The sequence below is a fragment of the Arvicanthis niloticus genome, chromosome 9 (assembly GCF_011762505.2).
Source record: "Arvicanthis niloticus isolate mArvNil1 chromosome 9, mArvNil1.pat.X, whole genome shotgun sequence".
In the NCBI taxonomy this organism is placed as follows: domain Eukaryota; kingdom Metazoa; phylum Chordata; class Mammalia; order Rodentia; family Muridae; genus Arvicanthis; species Arvicanthis niloticus.
In genome coordinates this window covers 76556386-76571020 of record NC_047666.1, presented here as the reverse complement: position 1 = coordinate 76571020, position 14635 = coordinate 76556386, and the positions used below count along the sequence as shown (strand labels likewise).

At 39.4% G+C, this 14635-nt stretch overlaps 1 protein-coding gene and 1 long non-coding RNA gene across 11 annotated transcripts in view; one reads left to right on the top strand and one right to left on the bottom strand.

Annotated features, from left to right (window-relative positions):
- Positions 1 to 14635, bottom strand: part of Pik3c2g (phosphatidylinositol-4-phosphate 3-kinase catalytic subunit type 2 gamma) — a 340028-nt gene that overhangs the window by 78817 nt on the left and 246576 nt on the right. For 7 of the 9 annotated variants that reach the window (XR_013112697.1, XM_076940719.1, XM_076940715.1 and 4 more), the window contains 3 exons: positions 12172 to 12328; positions 10595 to 10735; positions 5249 to 5358 (listed from right to left, as the gene is read on the bottom strand). Coding sequence is in view for 8 of the 9 variants with exons in the window: in XM_076940719.1 (XP_076796834.1) it covers positions 5249 to 5358; positions 10595 to 10735; positions 12172 to 12328 (408 nt within the window). In the remaining variant the exon portion in view is untranslated. The remainder of the gene's footprint in view (positions 1 to 5248; positions 5359 to 10594; positions 10736 to 12171; positions 12329 to 14635) is intronic. The other 2 variants (XM_034512004.2, XM_034512005.2) reach the window with 1 other exon arrangement.
- The window catches only part of LOC143443580 (uncharacterized), a 45677-nt gene that overhangs the window by 10602 nt on the left and 20440 nt on the right, over positions 1 to 14635 (top strand). The gene's annotated exons all lie outside the window — the stretch shown is intronic.

Sequence of the window (14635 nt, the reverse complement as noted above, 5' to 3'; positions counted from 1 at the left end):
AAAAACCCTGGTGGCCAGCAAGCCAGTTTTATTCTTCCTTTTCCCCTCTATATCATTAATTACACATTAATATTCAGTGCCTCCCAGCATGCAACATCCTCTGTTACTTGTAATCAGAGTGCACACACCCAGGGGTAGGAAAGCTATCTGTGCTGTGCAGTGCATTCAGATAGAAGGAGCCAGTTCTGTCTTTCAAGTCTCAGGCAGGGTTGAGAAGGGAGCCTTCTGATGTTAAAAATGTAGGAAGCTTGTGGGAACTCAGGGTGACCAAAGCCATACATCTCCCATGGCTCAGTCCTCACTCACACCCCCCTATCTGATCTCGGTGACAGTGAGTAGGTGGATCCTCCTGTGTTATTTTTATCTGTAACTTAGTAATTACTTCAGAGTCAGCAGCAGCACAATGCTTCCATAATCCCAGAACAAAGGAAGAGAATAAAATAAGGTAAACATAGATACTATATGTATGTCTCTCAAACACAACATATAATTAATAAGATGTGTGTGTGTGTGTGTGTGTGTGTGTGTGTGTGTGTGCGCGTGTGCACACACTTGTTTAATGACCTTCATCAAAGCACTAAAATATCTGTGATAGGTTCCTACAGAACTTACTTCTTTTTTCAGCGAATAAGCGTTTCCTTCCTAAGTTCTAACATCTCTGTGATGTTAGAGAGCGCCGTTAAAGAGGAAATACAGCTTCTACAAAAAGTACACTCAAATATCTCTATCTATGACCTCCATAGCTACAAGTTCAACTAACCATGAGCTAAAAATATTGTGAAAATAATTTTGTCTGAACAGAACATGGCCAGATATACACTGCTTACCAACAGTTTCTGAGTAATATAGCAGATTATATACTATTTTCATTGTATTAATTTAAATAAATCTAGAGATTGACTACAGGAAATTAGGAGGATGCTGTAGCTCACATACATATACCATGTTGTGTTGGATAAGGGACTTGAACACTGTCTTGCTATCTTTGGGAAATTCTGGACCAAGAAGAATCTTTTAGGTACTCAAAGATGGTTGTAAAAAAAAGTACATGTAATTTATAACCTTTTTAATTTAAATCTTAAATGCTCTTCCTAAGTTTCATTATCACTTATAATTGACCTACATTTTTAAAAACCTACTCTATTCATTGCTTAAGGGTTTAAAGAAGAAATAATCTATATCTCAGAAATTCAACATATGCAAATAGATCATAGATCATAAGAAATAGTTCTGTATTGTAAGGAATCAGAGGCACAAATGATCACACTGTCTTGGCCTTCTCTGTCCATTCCTTTTTTGTGTCTGATAGAATGTGGAGCAGGAAATGTTCTTGAGTTATTGATCCTGACCAAAGGACCTGCAGGAGACCTGAGTAGACAGATCAAATCTAAAAATATAAAGGCGTGAAAATAAAACCGTAGGATTAAGAATCCAGTGTGACTCTTTGAGGGTTACAAAAGAATCTTGTGGGAGATTTTGCTGAGAAGAAAACAGAGACACCGGTTCACGTGGGAACGGGCCAAAAATGAGACAAAAAGTTAGTGAGTGCTAGGAAACCACTGCCAGGGAAACCTACCCCAGTCAATGCCTACCAAGGCATCGATTACGGCAGACTGAGCACAAACACACCCAGGGGCCACTCAGTGCAATATCCAGATACTACTTTTGGAGAGGGCTTTCTACTGTCTGCTGAGGTTCAAGGAATTCAGATGTGAGGATCTGTGTATATGAACACAGAACATCTGAAGGGCATCTTGATTAAACCATGACCTGGATTATGATGCTACGGGTACCTGAGAACCTGCTTGTAGAAGGGATGACCTTGAGCCTCCAGACAACCAGGAGTTTGGTCCTCCACATTCTAGGGTGCCATCTCTACCCATCCCACAGCTGTGCCTCCTGTTGGCCGTGTCTCTTGGAATTCGTCTCATTTCGCTTGGGCTTTGCTTTACTAATTTAAATATGAGGTTAGAGATTGTACAACTTCACAGGGATTTTATGATATGAGGTTACAAAAAGGGCTTACAACAGGGCCTGGCGCATAAGTAGCACTACCTTAGGTGTCGGCTATTAAATGTCTTCTATGTAGTTAGTGTAGCTGGGTGTTTCAATTGCACTGTACCTCAACTAGAGCATGTTTCATGTTATGATATTCTTAGGAACTGGAAAGTTGCAATATGCCTGCTCCCTTGCTCTACTTGAGAGGAGTTGATGAAACCAACCAATGTGTTAGTTAAGGGGGAATTGTGAAATACAATATATAATTGAGCAATACACAGAACATTAAAAATAGCTTATCCTATAAACTCATGGGAGGAAAGATTAGTGAATGCTGAGTATTGAGGTTTCATGGGTGACATATTAGTTGCCTAGAGTCTCACGGTTAAGTAAGATTGGAAGTATGGTCACATGCCCTCTCCAAAAATTTGTGTTTTATATATGAGTTAAGTTGACAAATATAGGATCAATGTTATATCATGAAAATTATCTATCCTAAAAAAAAGTTTGAATCAGGAGGAATAGAAGGGGATGAATGAGTTTTGACAGAGATGTTCACATCAGAAGCGTGAGTAAGGGGATGGGGAGTGGTAAGACAGCAAAGGGCTGGTGTTTTCTATTTTGCGTAACTAGATGCTGCTTAATCCTGTAGTGGAGAGCAAGTCAAAACCTGCTTCTGTACAAAGTTGCAAAAGAAAATTCAATTAGCAAAGAAGAGCATCTGCTATGTGCACTCGCCCTGGCAGAGAGAGAGCAGTGGGTCCAGAGAATAAGCCCACTGCCATGAGGCTGCTGGCTTGGGTCTACTGTCTATACTTGGGTATGTCCCTTTGAAATGGACAGAGGCAATGAATCAGCATTAAGGAGATGATAATACGCAAGGTCATGTCCTTTGCAGACCAGGACATAGACAAGATGGGGCTCCAGTTAATATTGTCTGTCTGTAGCTTTCCTCTGGCCAGGCCCTTATCCAGCTTTCTTTACTTTGGTCCCTATATACCTATGTGATAAGAAGGATTATTCAGTCATTGTACCAGTTACCCAGACAATGTCTAGCATCATCTCAAACATGGGCTCTGCATCCCAGCTGCACAATACCTTTCTTTACTTTCTCTGCCTCTCTTCAAACTATTCCCCACTCTCTACCACATTCCACTTCCATGTCAGGCCTACTGTCTGTCACACTACGATACACAAAGGGAAAGAAATTCCACTGAAATCCTCCCCTGAAGAGATACCCTGGTTGAGGGTGCTAATTGGGTGCTTTCTGAGCCCACTCATTCTGCATGGAATTAATAGGACACTAGGTTAGAGGATGAACTTCGATGACATGATCCGTGGAGTTTCTTTGAGCTCCCAGGAACTGCAGAATTTGTGTTGTGTGTCCCACTCTTTCTAAGACTAGGTTCTGAGCCTTCCTGAGTGCCTATATCCATGAGATGAGATAACTTGAGATCTCCCAAACCCTGAAACCAAGGGTCTGTACTGTTTATGCCCTAAAGCTAATGATTGGCCATAGTCAATGATCGACATTTGTGATTTTGTTTTTAGAAAATGTAAAATAGTTTTATTAAAAGGTACTTTTAGTTTTAGTTTTTGCTTTTTTTTTTTTTTTTTTTTTTTTTTTTTTTTTTTTTTTTTTTTTTTTTTTTGATACAGGTCTTTCACTGAAGACCATGCTCACCTAGAACTATGAAAGCCAAGCTAACTTTGAATTTATGGTATTCCCCCTGCCTCACCTTCCAGAGTTGAGGATATTTTTTAAGGAGTGAAACAGCAAATGAAACAAAACAAAGCAACCAAACAAACAACCCTACCAGTCTTTTGCAATGAATCTCTAATGGTAGATTCAAACAAACAAACAAACAAACAAACAAAAAACTAAGCTAAGCTAAATATGTAGCAGAACACACCCGCCCCCAAACACACTCACAATGATCTTAGCAGGGTTTGTCCCTCAACTCCCAGGTCTAGTAGGGTTCTGGTCCTCCTCATCTTAGCAGGGTTCTATTCCCCCTTCCCCAAGTCTTAGCAAGGGTTTTGTGCTCCCTCCCTTGGTCTTAGCAGGGGTTATCCCTTCCCCATATTAGCAGGGTTCTGCCCAGTGTTGCTTAGTGATATCCTCCAGTCTCCAGGACTGACTCTCAGAAAGTCTCCTGAACAGAAAGATGAGACCAGAATCTGAGCTCTTTGCCTTGCTTCAGAGGATGGAGGGGAAGACACGTCATTCTCTACATCTTTATTTTCTCTTCTTCATGTTTATTGTCTCAATCAGAAAGTTTAAGGACCCTCCCAGTTCCCAGTTCTATCATTCTTTGATTCCTTAAATTCCACAGCCAGGCAAGCTGCCTGTCTATTGAAGTTCATAAGAAAATGATTCCTGTTATGATTGATGTTTTCTGCCCAGTGGAAGGCTCACTGCACTCTCACAATGAGACTTTTTTTTTTTTTTTTAATTGTACATTGGGGAAATGGCAGAGGAAAGTCAAACCCAGGAGGGGTTTCATTTTAGCTAACATTTTTTTTTCAAAGCATACATACTAGTGAAAAGAGTACACTCTGTGTTGAAAATATTAGTGATTATAAGATTTAAACAAGAGTCGCTCTGAAGAGTCACAGGGCAGAAGGAGCTGCATTTGCTTTCCTTGAGCTGTTTAGGGGGATAACTACAGTTGATGTTTACTGAATACCTGAAGTTGGCTGAGAGTTATTTTCTCCATTCAAAAGGAAAAGCTCTGTGAGGTCTTCCATTATAAAAGCACTGTCCTTTGCATTCTCTGCACTCTGGTGAGACTCTTACCTTGAAGTACACTAGTATTTTTCAGACTTACTTAATACAAAAATAGATTGAAATAGATGACAATCCCAGGTCTTTGACTAAATACCCCAATATTTGTATTGTCCTTCAGCTGAAAGTAGCAGCCTGTTTCTTTTCATAAATCTCTTTCTCCAAAATTGTTTTTCTGGACAGAGTTCAAGTAGAATAACCAATTTATTCGTGTCAGCCCTTGTTCTTTGCAATGACCTCTTACTGAGCAATTTTCTAGATGAGGAAGCTGGTTAGCAAACAATGGTGGCTGCTAAGGCCTTCTGCCTGTAGATGTTTCTGTTAGTTGAAAGTGGGGACATAGATGGTTATAGCTGTCACCTCAATACCGATGAATACTCAACCCGAGATCACCCCGAATGTGGGCTGTATGTCAACACACACAAACACACATACACAGTACACATTTGTAGCTCATCTTACTTGGTAAAATGACTTGTGGCTTCCAGGTCTGTGTCTTGTGGGCGGAGATTGTTATGTACATATTTCAGGTCTTCGATTCCCCTTAGCTCAGGCAGTCCTGCGTGCAGCATCTGTATAGCAACAAAACGCAAAACCAAAAAAGAAAGAATAAATGCAGACAAAATCAAGCTTACTCGACTCACTCTGGTGATAGACATGCAAACATTTAAGTTTGCTTTGACATGCCTTCCATTTTGTCTGCATGAATGGACGTCATTTTGTGGTTTTAAGCCCCTCGTATTTAGTGGTAGGTATAAACAACTAAAATAACATAAAGAATAATTACAGTTGAATGTTTGCATGGTAATAACTCCATTGCAATTTTGTCATAAAACAGGGAAGAAAACATGATCACATGACAATTTCCTCGTCAGAATTTTTGGACCCATCATTTAAAATCTGAGAGATTTTGAGAAATTCCATGTCTCTTTTAAGCCTCTATTTTCTCACATCTAGAGGAGCACAAAATAACCTGACATGTTCTGAGAGAATCAAACTCTGTTTCATTGTATGATGGTGCATTCCAAGCATATAGTATTATTTTGTAGAGGACAAGGCTGTGTGAGCTGCAGAAGACGGGTATGGTATGACTCGGTCAGAGGTGTGGGGACACAACATGAAACCCACTTCTCTGATGTATAACTCCCTCTATACAAATGCAACTTTCTCTTCATAAGGGGCAAGTATATTCATCAAATATTATTAAAGCAAAGAAATCATTAGGAATAGATTTGTGAGTTTCCTCTCATCTTTAAGAAGATATTTGTTTCCATTGCACTGCAGTATGGAGGGTTATTATTCTTTTTACTTGTATACAAATTTCTTGAGAAAAATCTTTGAATTGTTATTTTTTCTAAGAAGCAGAAGAAAAGGAGGGAGAGAGTATAGGAGGGAGAGGAGAAGGAGAGGAGGGGAAAGAGATATTACCAATACGTCTATGACTAACATGGTAAATGTTCTGCCTGGGATAGACACTCGTGCAATGAGAAGTTAATCCTATTAATAAAGATGAGATGTGTATGCTGTGATGGAGGATGGGTGAAGTCACAGGTGATTCCTATGGGAAGTAAGTGATTTTGCAACTATTCTTGCCACTGTAAGCCCAGTAAGGCTGGAGGTCCCATGCACAGAGGAGACCACAGTGTTCTCCATGTGCTCAGAGAAAGAATCCCTGCAAATCTAGAACACAGAATACTATGTGTCTGAATGCCAGGAAACAGCTCTGAAAAGAGACAAAGACATTGCAGCAATAGTAAAGGTTTAGAACACATACACATATTCAAAAATCAATAGAGTGCTATTCAGCATGTGCCAGAACTGACTGTGTCAGAAGGATCACCATGGTTGGTGGTAAAGATGAGGTAGGACTAGGGTGTGGCTTGCAGTGGAGACAATATTGGATTTAAATATACATAAGTGGGGCTGGAGAGATCACTCACTAGTAAGAGCCTGTGATGCTCTTGCAGAGGACCTGAGGTCAGTTGCTAGCACCCATATCTACTGACACAACCTACTGTCACTCCTGCTCCAAGGGTTCAAATGCCAAAATAAGTAAAAACTTAATATATACACATACTATGTAGATATAGAAGTAGAGGTATATGTAGATACTATAGAGATAGAGACAGAGATGATATAGATGTAGAGATATGGAATGCATATGTGTATAAACACACACAGACACATACAGACACACAGACACACAGACACACAGACACACACACACACACACACACACACACACACACACACACACACACACATCCTGGCTAAGAATACTTTTTCTTTTCCTTTCTTGCCTATTGGGAATCTTTGTCTTGCTTTGACCTCTTTCAAATCCTATCCTCTAGTTCTGATCATGTTTTGTTTCGTGTCAGAATTGAAGTTCTTTGAGAAGAAGACTGGTCCTTTACTCACTGTTGGGATTGTTTATATTGACTGGCATGGTGCTTTATTAGTAAGTGGAACCTAATGAACATCTGATGGATAATGGTTGCACAGGTGGATGAATAAATGATTAGAAAACACTGAATCTTACTATGCTTTAAAGCCTCATTATTGCAAATTTAATATTAACTACTAAGTAGCAAAACTCAGCCCTGAGATACACATTTCCCATGGCAAGTAGAATCTATATTAGGTTTTATCTTGTCTAGTGCTGGTTGTTCCAGGGGTGTCTGTGGACTGACTGAGGAAGATTCTTGTTTTAACTACTGCATGATCACCCATTTGCTCAGAACATTGTTCTGTGGAGTCTGAATCCCATTCTATTCTCTCTGAATTCACAATGGCTTGCTCAGGACTCTGTCAAATATTTTCTATTGGGGCACATAGAATACTTACTCTCTCCTCTGCCTATGTATATACCTTTTATCATCTATCTATCTATCTATCTATCTATCTATCTATCTATCTATCATCTATCTGTCTATCTGTCTATCTATCTATCTACTATCTATCATCTATGCCATCTATCTGTCATCTATCTATCCTTCTATCATCTATCTATATCTATCATCTATCTTCTGAAACATACAGACTATGACAAAACAGATGAATCCAACTCTCTTTCCATCATGTGACTAAATATATGTAACAAGTCTCAAATTCCCTATTCTATTCCTTTGAGAGGAGACTTTGAGTGTGATAATGCCATGAAATACAAAGCCAGCTATCTATCTATCTATCTATCTATCTATCTATCTATCTATCTATCTATCTAGCTAGCTATCTATCTACCTATCTATCTATCTTCCACTTAACTGTGTCCAACCCAATGCAACTGTGTTTCAGTGTTTTTATATGGAGTGCATGGGTGATATGTGTAGCTGGGGCAGCGGGAAGAGAGAGGGCAGCTGGTATAGACATGAGCCAACACTGGATGGATGAGTCATGTGTTTTTAAGGACAGGAGTTTTGTTTTGTTTCTATTCTCCTGCTACTAAGTTCAGCTCTATTTTAATAGCCTCGCTTAGGGAAGCAGTGCTCTTTCCTTACTATATAGAGAATCTAGAAAGATTTCTGCTGGGAAATCTCTGATATAATAATGGGAGTGATAAACATTTGAAACCAGTGAATGGTCCCTGTGTTCTCTGAGAGTCTTCCATAGTAGTTGATATTGATTTTTTTAATGGGAGAACAGCTGACGAAGTACAGGCTTTTATGTTGGTGAACTCAGCCAGCAGCTCACTTGGGTTTCCTACAGATGTTGCTTTTAAGCAAGATGAGAATTACATAGATTACTTTTCGCTTGCTTTTCCCATGTGGAAACAAAAGCACAGCAGATAGCTGGCAACAAGATTCTTTCTGCTGGGGACGGGTCATTAACTCCACATTGAACCCAGTGCACGCCTGCTCCTTGTGATCCTGGGTATTGATCATTTGGAGAACCCAGCCTTGATGACCCGTGCCAAGCATTTCTCAACTTGTAACTGGGTCATGGTGTAGTGCACTGAACTGTGCTTAAAGATGTCAACACAAGAGTCAGAGTGGAGACAAAGTTGTAGTAAGTGTATATGTAGAAAGCATGGTTTTTTTTTTTTTTTTTTTCAAATTTAAACTTGGTTTTAATTTTAAAAAAGTTTTAGCTAGTCAGTGTGTGGTCCTGAGATAACCACTGAAGACTTGATCTCAAGAGTCTCAAAGGACTCTTACATACTGGAGTAAAACAGGGAAACTGGCCAGAAACTGAGGCAACCACACACCCCAGTTACTTGTGGCTTTATCTGTGGGCTTAAGTGGTCTGTATTGCCTCTGATCCCCCTGTTTCTGTAAGAATCTAAATCTAAGATTATTACTTAATATATGTGCATGACTTCCAGTACTAATTTTTCACCCTTCTCTCAAAAGTCAAGCTAGATTCAGTTAAATTGCAGGCAGGTTTTGGATATTTTATGTAACAAGAAGTTAAAATGGATTATTTTACTATTTATGAGAGAAATTATTTCAAAATATGGTTAAAGCAATATATATATGTATATATATAAAGCAATATATATATATATATATATATATATATATATATATATATAGAGAGAGAGAGAGAGAGAGAGAGAGAGCGAGAGAGAGAGACTTAAAATTATTGTGGTGAGAGACAGAAAGAAAAGAGAGACAGGTAGGAAGAGAGGGTGCCTAGGAAGTCCAGAAAGGGGTTTTAGATCCCACAGTGCTTAATTTACAGGTCTTTGTGAGCTGCTGGGTGTGGGTGCTGGAGACTTAACTCATGTCCTTTTCAAACACCCTTAAAATAAGCAATCTCTCTAGCCCCCCTTTCTCTTAAATTAAATATATCATGACATTTTTGATATTGTTGTTATTGGAGACCAGAGAGCTTAGAATATTCTTGAAACTATATTTTTCCTGCCTCATCATCCTGACTGCTGGGATTATAGGCAATAGCCACCATACCTGACTTAACATTTAAATTCTTTAATGATTAATTACCGTGATGAGTATTTCAAAACTCATTCGGAAAGTTTATTAAACAAAAAACTCAACATGATACTCCTGTTCATTGAGATGATTTCCTGTCATGTTAGTCTATCATGCATAATTGTCATCCAGCAGGATTTAATGTCATTGCTCAGACTGCCTGAAATTCCATTTGTGGGTTTTTGTTCTGGACACGTGTGTCTTGTTATGGCACTTGCTAGTGTTTGGGACAACTTCTTCTGTGTACTTTTAACAGTATGATTATCACTTACAAATGCTGGGCCACTCAGTTATTTATATGCACAAAATTTATCATCACTGTTCAACTTAAATTTTTAAGACGCTGGCACTATGTTCCTAGCACATAGTAGGCTCTTGAGAGCTCATGGATTCTCCCATGAGTAAGATCTTGGAAGAGTCCAACTAGATCAAGCCAGAATCTGAGGGGACATTAGAATTGATAGTGCCTAGATATTCATTGTATAAATAAAGCTATTTTCAGTGATTTAGTGCTTGTAGAGTTTTCTCTGTGTTGTGGAATCAGCTTGTTATAAACTGTAAGCCATCCCATAAAAGCAATAGAGGCTACGAGAACTGGGAACCAGAACACAGATCTATAAAGCAAAATTGCTGGTTATAGTTAGAAAGTTAACTTAGAGATCCTGAGGCCTAGGGATGTCAATTCCTAGCAAAAACAAACAAACAAACAAACAAAAAACAGAACCAAACCAAACCAAATGAAACCAAACCAAAAGGACACACACAAAAAAATCTGAATTATGAAATAATTAGTAAGTTTGAGACATTGAACCTTCATCTTTAATCAATACTAATCCGAATTTTACCTGTGAGTATATGATCCTGTATTGGTCAGTACCTTTTTAATTGATTGTTTTGAGTGGTTGGTTGGTTGATTGATTGATTTTTGAGTTAGGCCTTCATGTAGTCCAGGCTGGCTTTCAACTTGCTTTGTAACCAAAGATGAACTTCTGACCCTCCTGCTGCTTTCTCCCATGGTCTGCATTTTGAAATTACAAGTGTGTACCACCACAGCCAATTGTCTGCAGTGCTAGGCAGGCACTTTACCAACTGAAATATACCCCTAACTTGGCAATATTTAGACTAAATTATCAATGATCTTATATTATCACTTTAATTAACTGAGCTCTACTTTATGGCAGATATTATCATAAATTCTTTATGTTAATTATCAGCTAGAGTTATGAAAATTAATCTATTGATATGTTAGCATAATGCCTAGTCTATATGATGCATCTATTACTAGGCCATTTATCCATCAATTCCATAGGATAAGTTATTATCATTATTTTAAAAGGAAATGGGATGTAGGTCAAATATAAGGGCACCCAAAGAATTTAACCTTTAAATGCTAATCTGCCTTCAAAATCAGGGAGACCCAATCACCAAGTTTGTCTCCTGAAAAACTACTAGCAGAATTGAAGGTTTTAAACCAGCCATGTTTGACTCCAAATAACACAGATAGACAAACTAGTGGTATGCTACTCTCCTGTGGGTGGTTGTAATTGTTGTAATGGATGTATGCACTTAAAGAAATCATTACATCATTCTGTAAGAGATATTTCTATTGGCCTCTTCTTTCCTTATACCATGTGACTATTTCTCATCTCTTTGCAATGGACACTGGAATAAAAAACACTGAATCCTCCCCAAACTACAGCTCAGCAGAACCAATATAGGCCACTAAATGCATCAATCCACAGTCTGCTCACTGATTCATCAGTTACAGTTTTAGACTTATTGTAAGTTAAATGTGCATGTGTGTGTATGTGGTTTTGTGCATATTTGCATGCAGGTGCCCGTGGAGTCCGAAGGAGTGCGTCAGATCCCCGGAGCTGAAGTTACAGGCTCGTTGGAGTTGCCAGCTGCCTGATGTGAGGGCTAGGAACTGAACTCGGGTCGTACGCAAGAGAAGTTTATGCTTTTAATCCAATGAGCCATCTCTTCAACTCCAGAGTTTGTATTCTTGACCCTGAATTTTTTAATGTGAATGAGTAGTGGGCAAGTGTTCACAGGCAGATATTGAGACAAGGGAGTCAGGACAAATTCGCCTCATCTACATTATGAAGTTTATGCCATATGTGAGTCAAATAGAAAATTTGAGGCAGTTTTTTTTTAAAACGGACAATGCAACCAAGAGAAGTTACTTTTAAAATGACTTCTTTAAGCCCTATTCAGCTCTGCATGAGCTCCTCTCTGAAATGCACCAGTAGCACTGTGATTGGTGACTTCCGAGATGAAAACTATGAGCTAACAGTAAATTGCCAAGAAACATGTTTCCTCACCCTCTCCTTTCTGTTTTAAAAACTGTTTTAAGATGGAGTCAGGGGAACTCCAACCCATTAGGAGAAGTAGATGGCTGCAGGAGACACCACTGAAGCTCAGGACTTTCCGTATCTCTCCCAAGGGACTTACCATTTCTAGAAGGCTCAGGATCAGCTGGCTGTGTTTCCTGACAATGTTATAAGCTCTGCAGCAAAGCTCCACGAAGTCTTGAAAATGCTGCGTGTTTTTTCCACCCTCAGTAATAAAGTACTCCATCTCTGAAGTAAAAATGAAAGGGGCTCGGTCCCTTTAAATGAAAAATAGAAACAGCCGTGAGGAGATGCCATGGTTTGTAGGGTTACTGCAACATAGTTCCACTTGATTTTTTTTTTTCTAGTCTAGTGTGGGTTATTGCAGATCAGTGGAAAAACTTAGTAACTGAGGACTTTGAATGATTGGGCTGAAGCAGAGATAGCATAAGGTATGCTACAATGTTCCTCTATACTGTGTCAAATGTTTAATGTCCAATTACCTTTGGACACAATGTATCTACTGAAAGAAGATAGGCAGTAATGAACAGTACAAGGAAGAGGTCTGCCAAGTTGCCACTGGCAGTATATTTACCGACACATTTGGAGGTGAGAAAAGAAAACTTGAGTTCTATAAAAATAGCCTTAAAAGCTATTTTCTCTCCCACAGAAGAGTGACTCCTTAGGAAGAGAGTTTGGATAAAGGTTGTTTTAATGACAATTTCTTTCAGAAGATAATTTATGAAACAACAGCACCAGATGTAACCAATTCCCTGTCATATGCTTAGTGAACAGGGAGTTGTAGAAAGTAGCCATAATTCATTTCACACATGACTCAGTAAAAACCCTGAGGACACCAGGACAGTACAGACCATGTTTTCTCACAAGTCACACTGCCCCCTGTAGTCCCAAGGATGGAAAAGCAGGTCCCCTTTCCAGTTATTAGACAGGCTAATCCTGAGACTAAGCATTAGCAACTCTAGAAGAGAAGCCAGTAGGGGAAGGGCAGGGACATCTTTATCTGATGAGGTTTCAGCAGATAAATCAGCGAGGGTGATTTTACACCAACCTGCCCTGGATTCATCTAGGAGCACCTAGATGGGGACACAGTTGTGGTTAAAATAGAATGACATATGTTTTAAATTTGACAGCCTGGGTTCATGTAAGGTTGTATCAAATCATAACTGAAGAAATTGAGAGGTAGTTCAGGGAGCCTTTAGAATAGAATGGCGTTCTTTGCTGGTATAAGGCTTTGCTGTTTTAATAAAAACATTGTCGAGCTAGAAATCCCACTGATATGACTTAACTAGACCTTTCTGAAGTATGGGAATCAAATGAAAAAGCCGTTCAAGTACACTTGAGGAAGTGGACTCTGGCTACCAGCCAAGCATTTTCTAAAACGGTGTTTGGTTGTGGTTGTTTTAAAATGTTACTTTAAAGCTGGGCACTGTGGCTCACACCTACAAATCCCAGTGCATTAACAAATACACAGGCTATGAGTAGGATCCTGTCTCAAAGTGAAATAGTAAAATTTGTGGTTTTTTTATTTTTATGTTTTTTATTGGATATTATATTTACATTTCAGCTTTTATCCCCTTACCCCATTCCCTTCCCCCCAACCCCCACCCCCACTCTACGCCGCCGCCGCCCAGGAACCTCCTATCCCATCCCCCTGCTTATTAAGAGAGGCCAAAATAACAAAAAGCTTTCTCTTGGCTTTGATGTCTTTGCCCAATAACGTATTCAGTAAAATGTGTTGAGTCCCACACCGAGCAGAACCTGTCAGGCACCAAGTCTGATGCCTCAAACTTTCACTACTGGTTTTGCTGTTGGCCTTCCCTGGCCTCCCACTCATCCTGTGATACACTTTATGGGGCTGTACTTGAGCAAGGCTAGGAGAAGAGATGTTGGAAACATGAAATAAAAGCACAGGGTTTAATCTTGAACTCGCCGTGACTTCATTTTCTCATGTTTAAAATGTGTGCCAAACTCTCAGCTGCTAGACTTGACGAGAGAACCAATTTGGAAAAGATGCCCGTGTCTGGCCCACTGAGAATACTGTGCACTTAGGGGCTTCTGTGGCTAGAGGAGGCTCAACAGAACCCAGGCTGGAGGCCCCGCGATTCAGATTTCAAGTCTGGGTTTTGTGTCTCACTAGATCTTGCCCTTGGTGAGAGACTTACCAGCTCCGTTCCTCAATTTCATTCTTTATCAAACGGGATGGAAACACTTGCTTAATTGATATTTCTGAGAGGTCCTCAAAGCTTAAATGACAGAAAAGCGCTTACTACATGGCAAGCACTCGGTACATTTTAGATATCACTGTTGTGCATTACTCTGAATCTTCAAACAGCCACGAGTGTTTGCAGAGCTGAGCTTCGTCACAGCTAAGGTTCCTTCTGTCTTCTCACTCACAAATGGCATCGATTTCCACGTTTTACTTGAACGTTTAGTTTAATCCTGGTTTTTATCACCACAAACTGGTTGGGTGCATGGGTCCTTATCTGGGCCTTTTATTTCGTTATACATTTGTTAGATCATGCACTGTTGAGGTTTTCGCTATTGCTAATTGTGGTTGTTTGAAG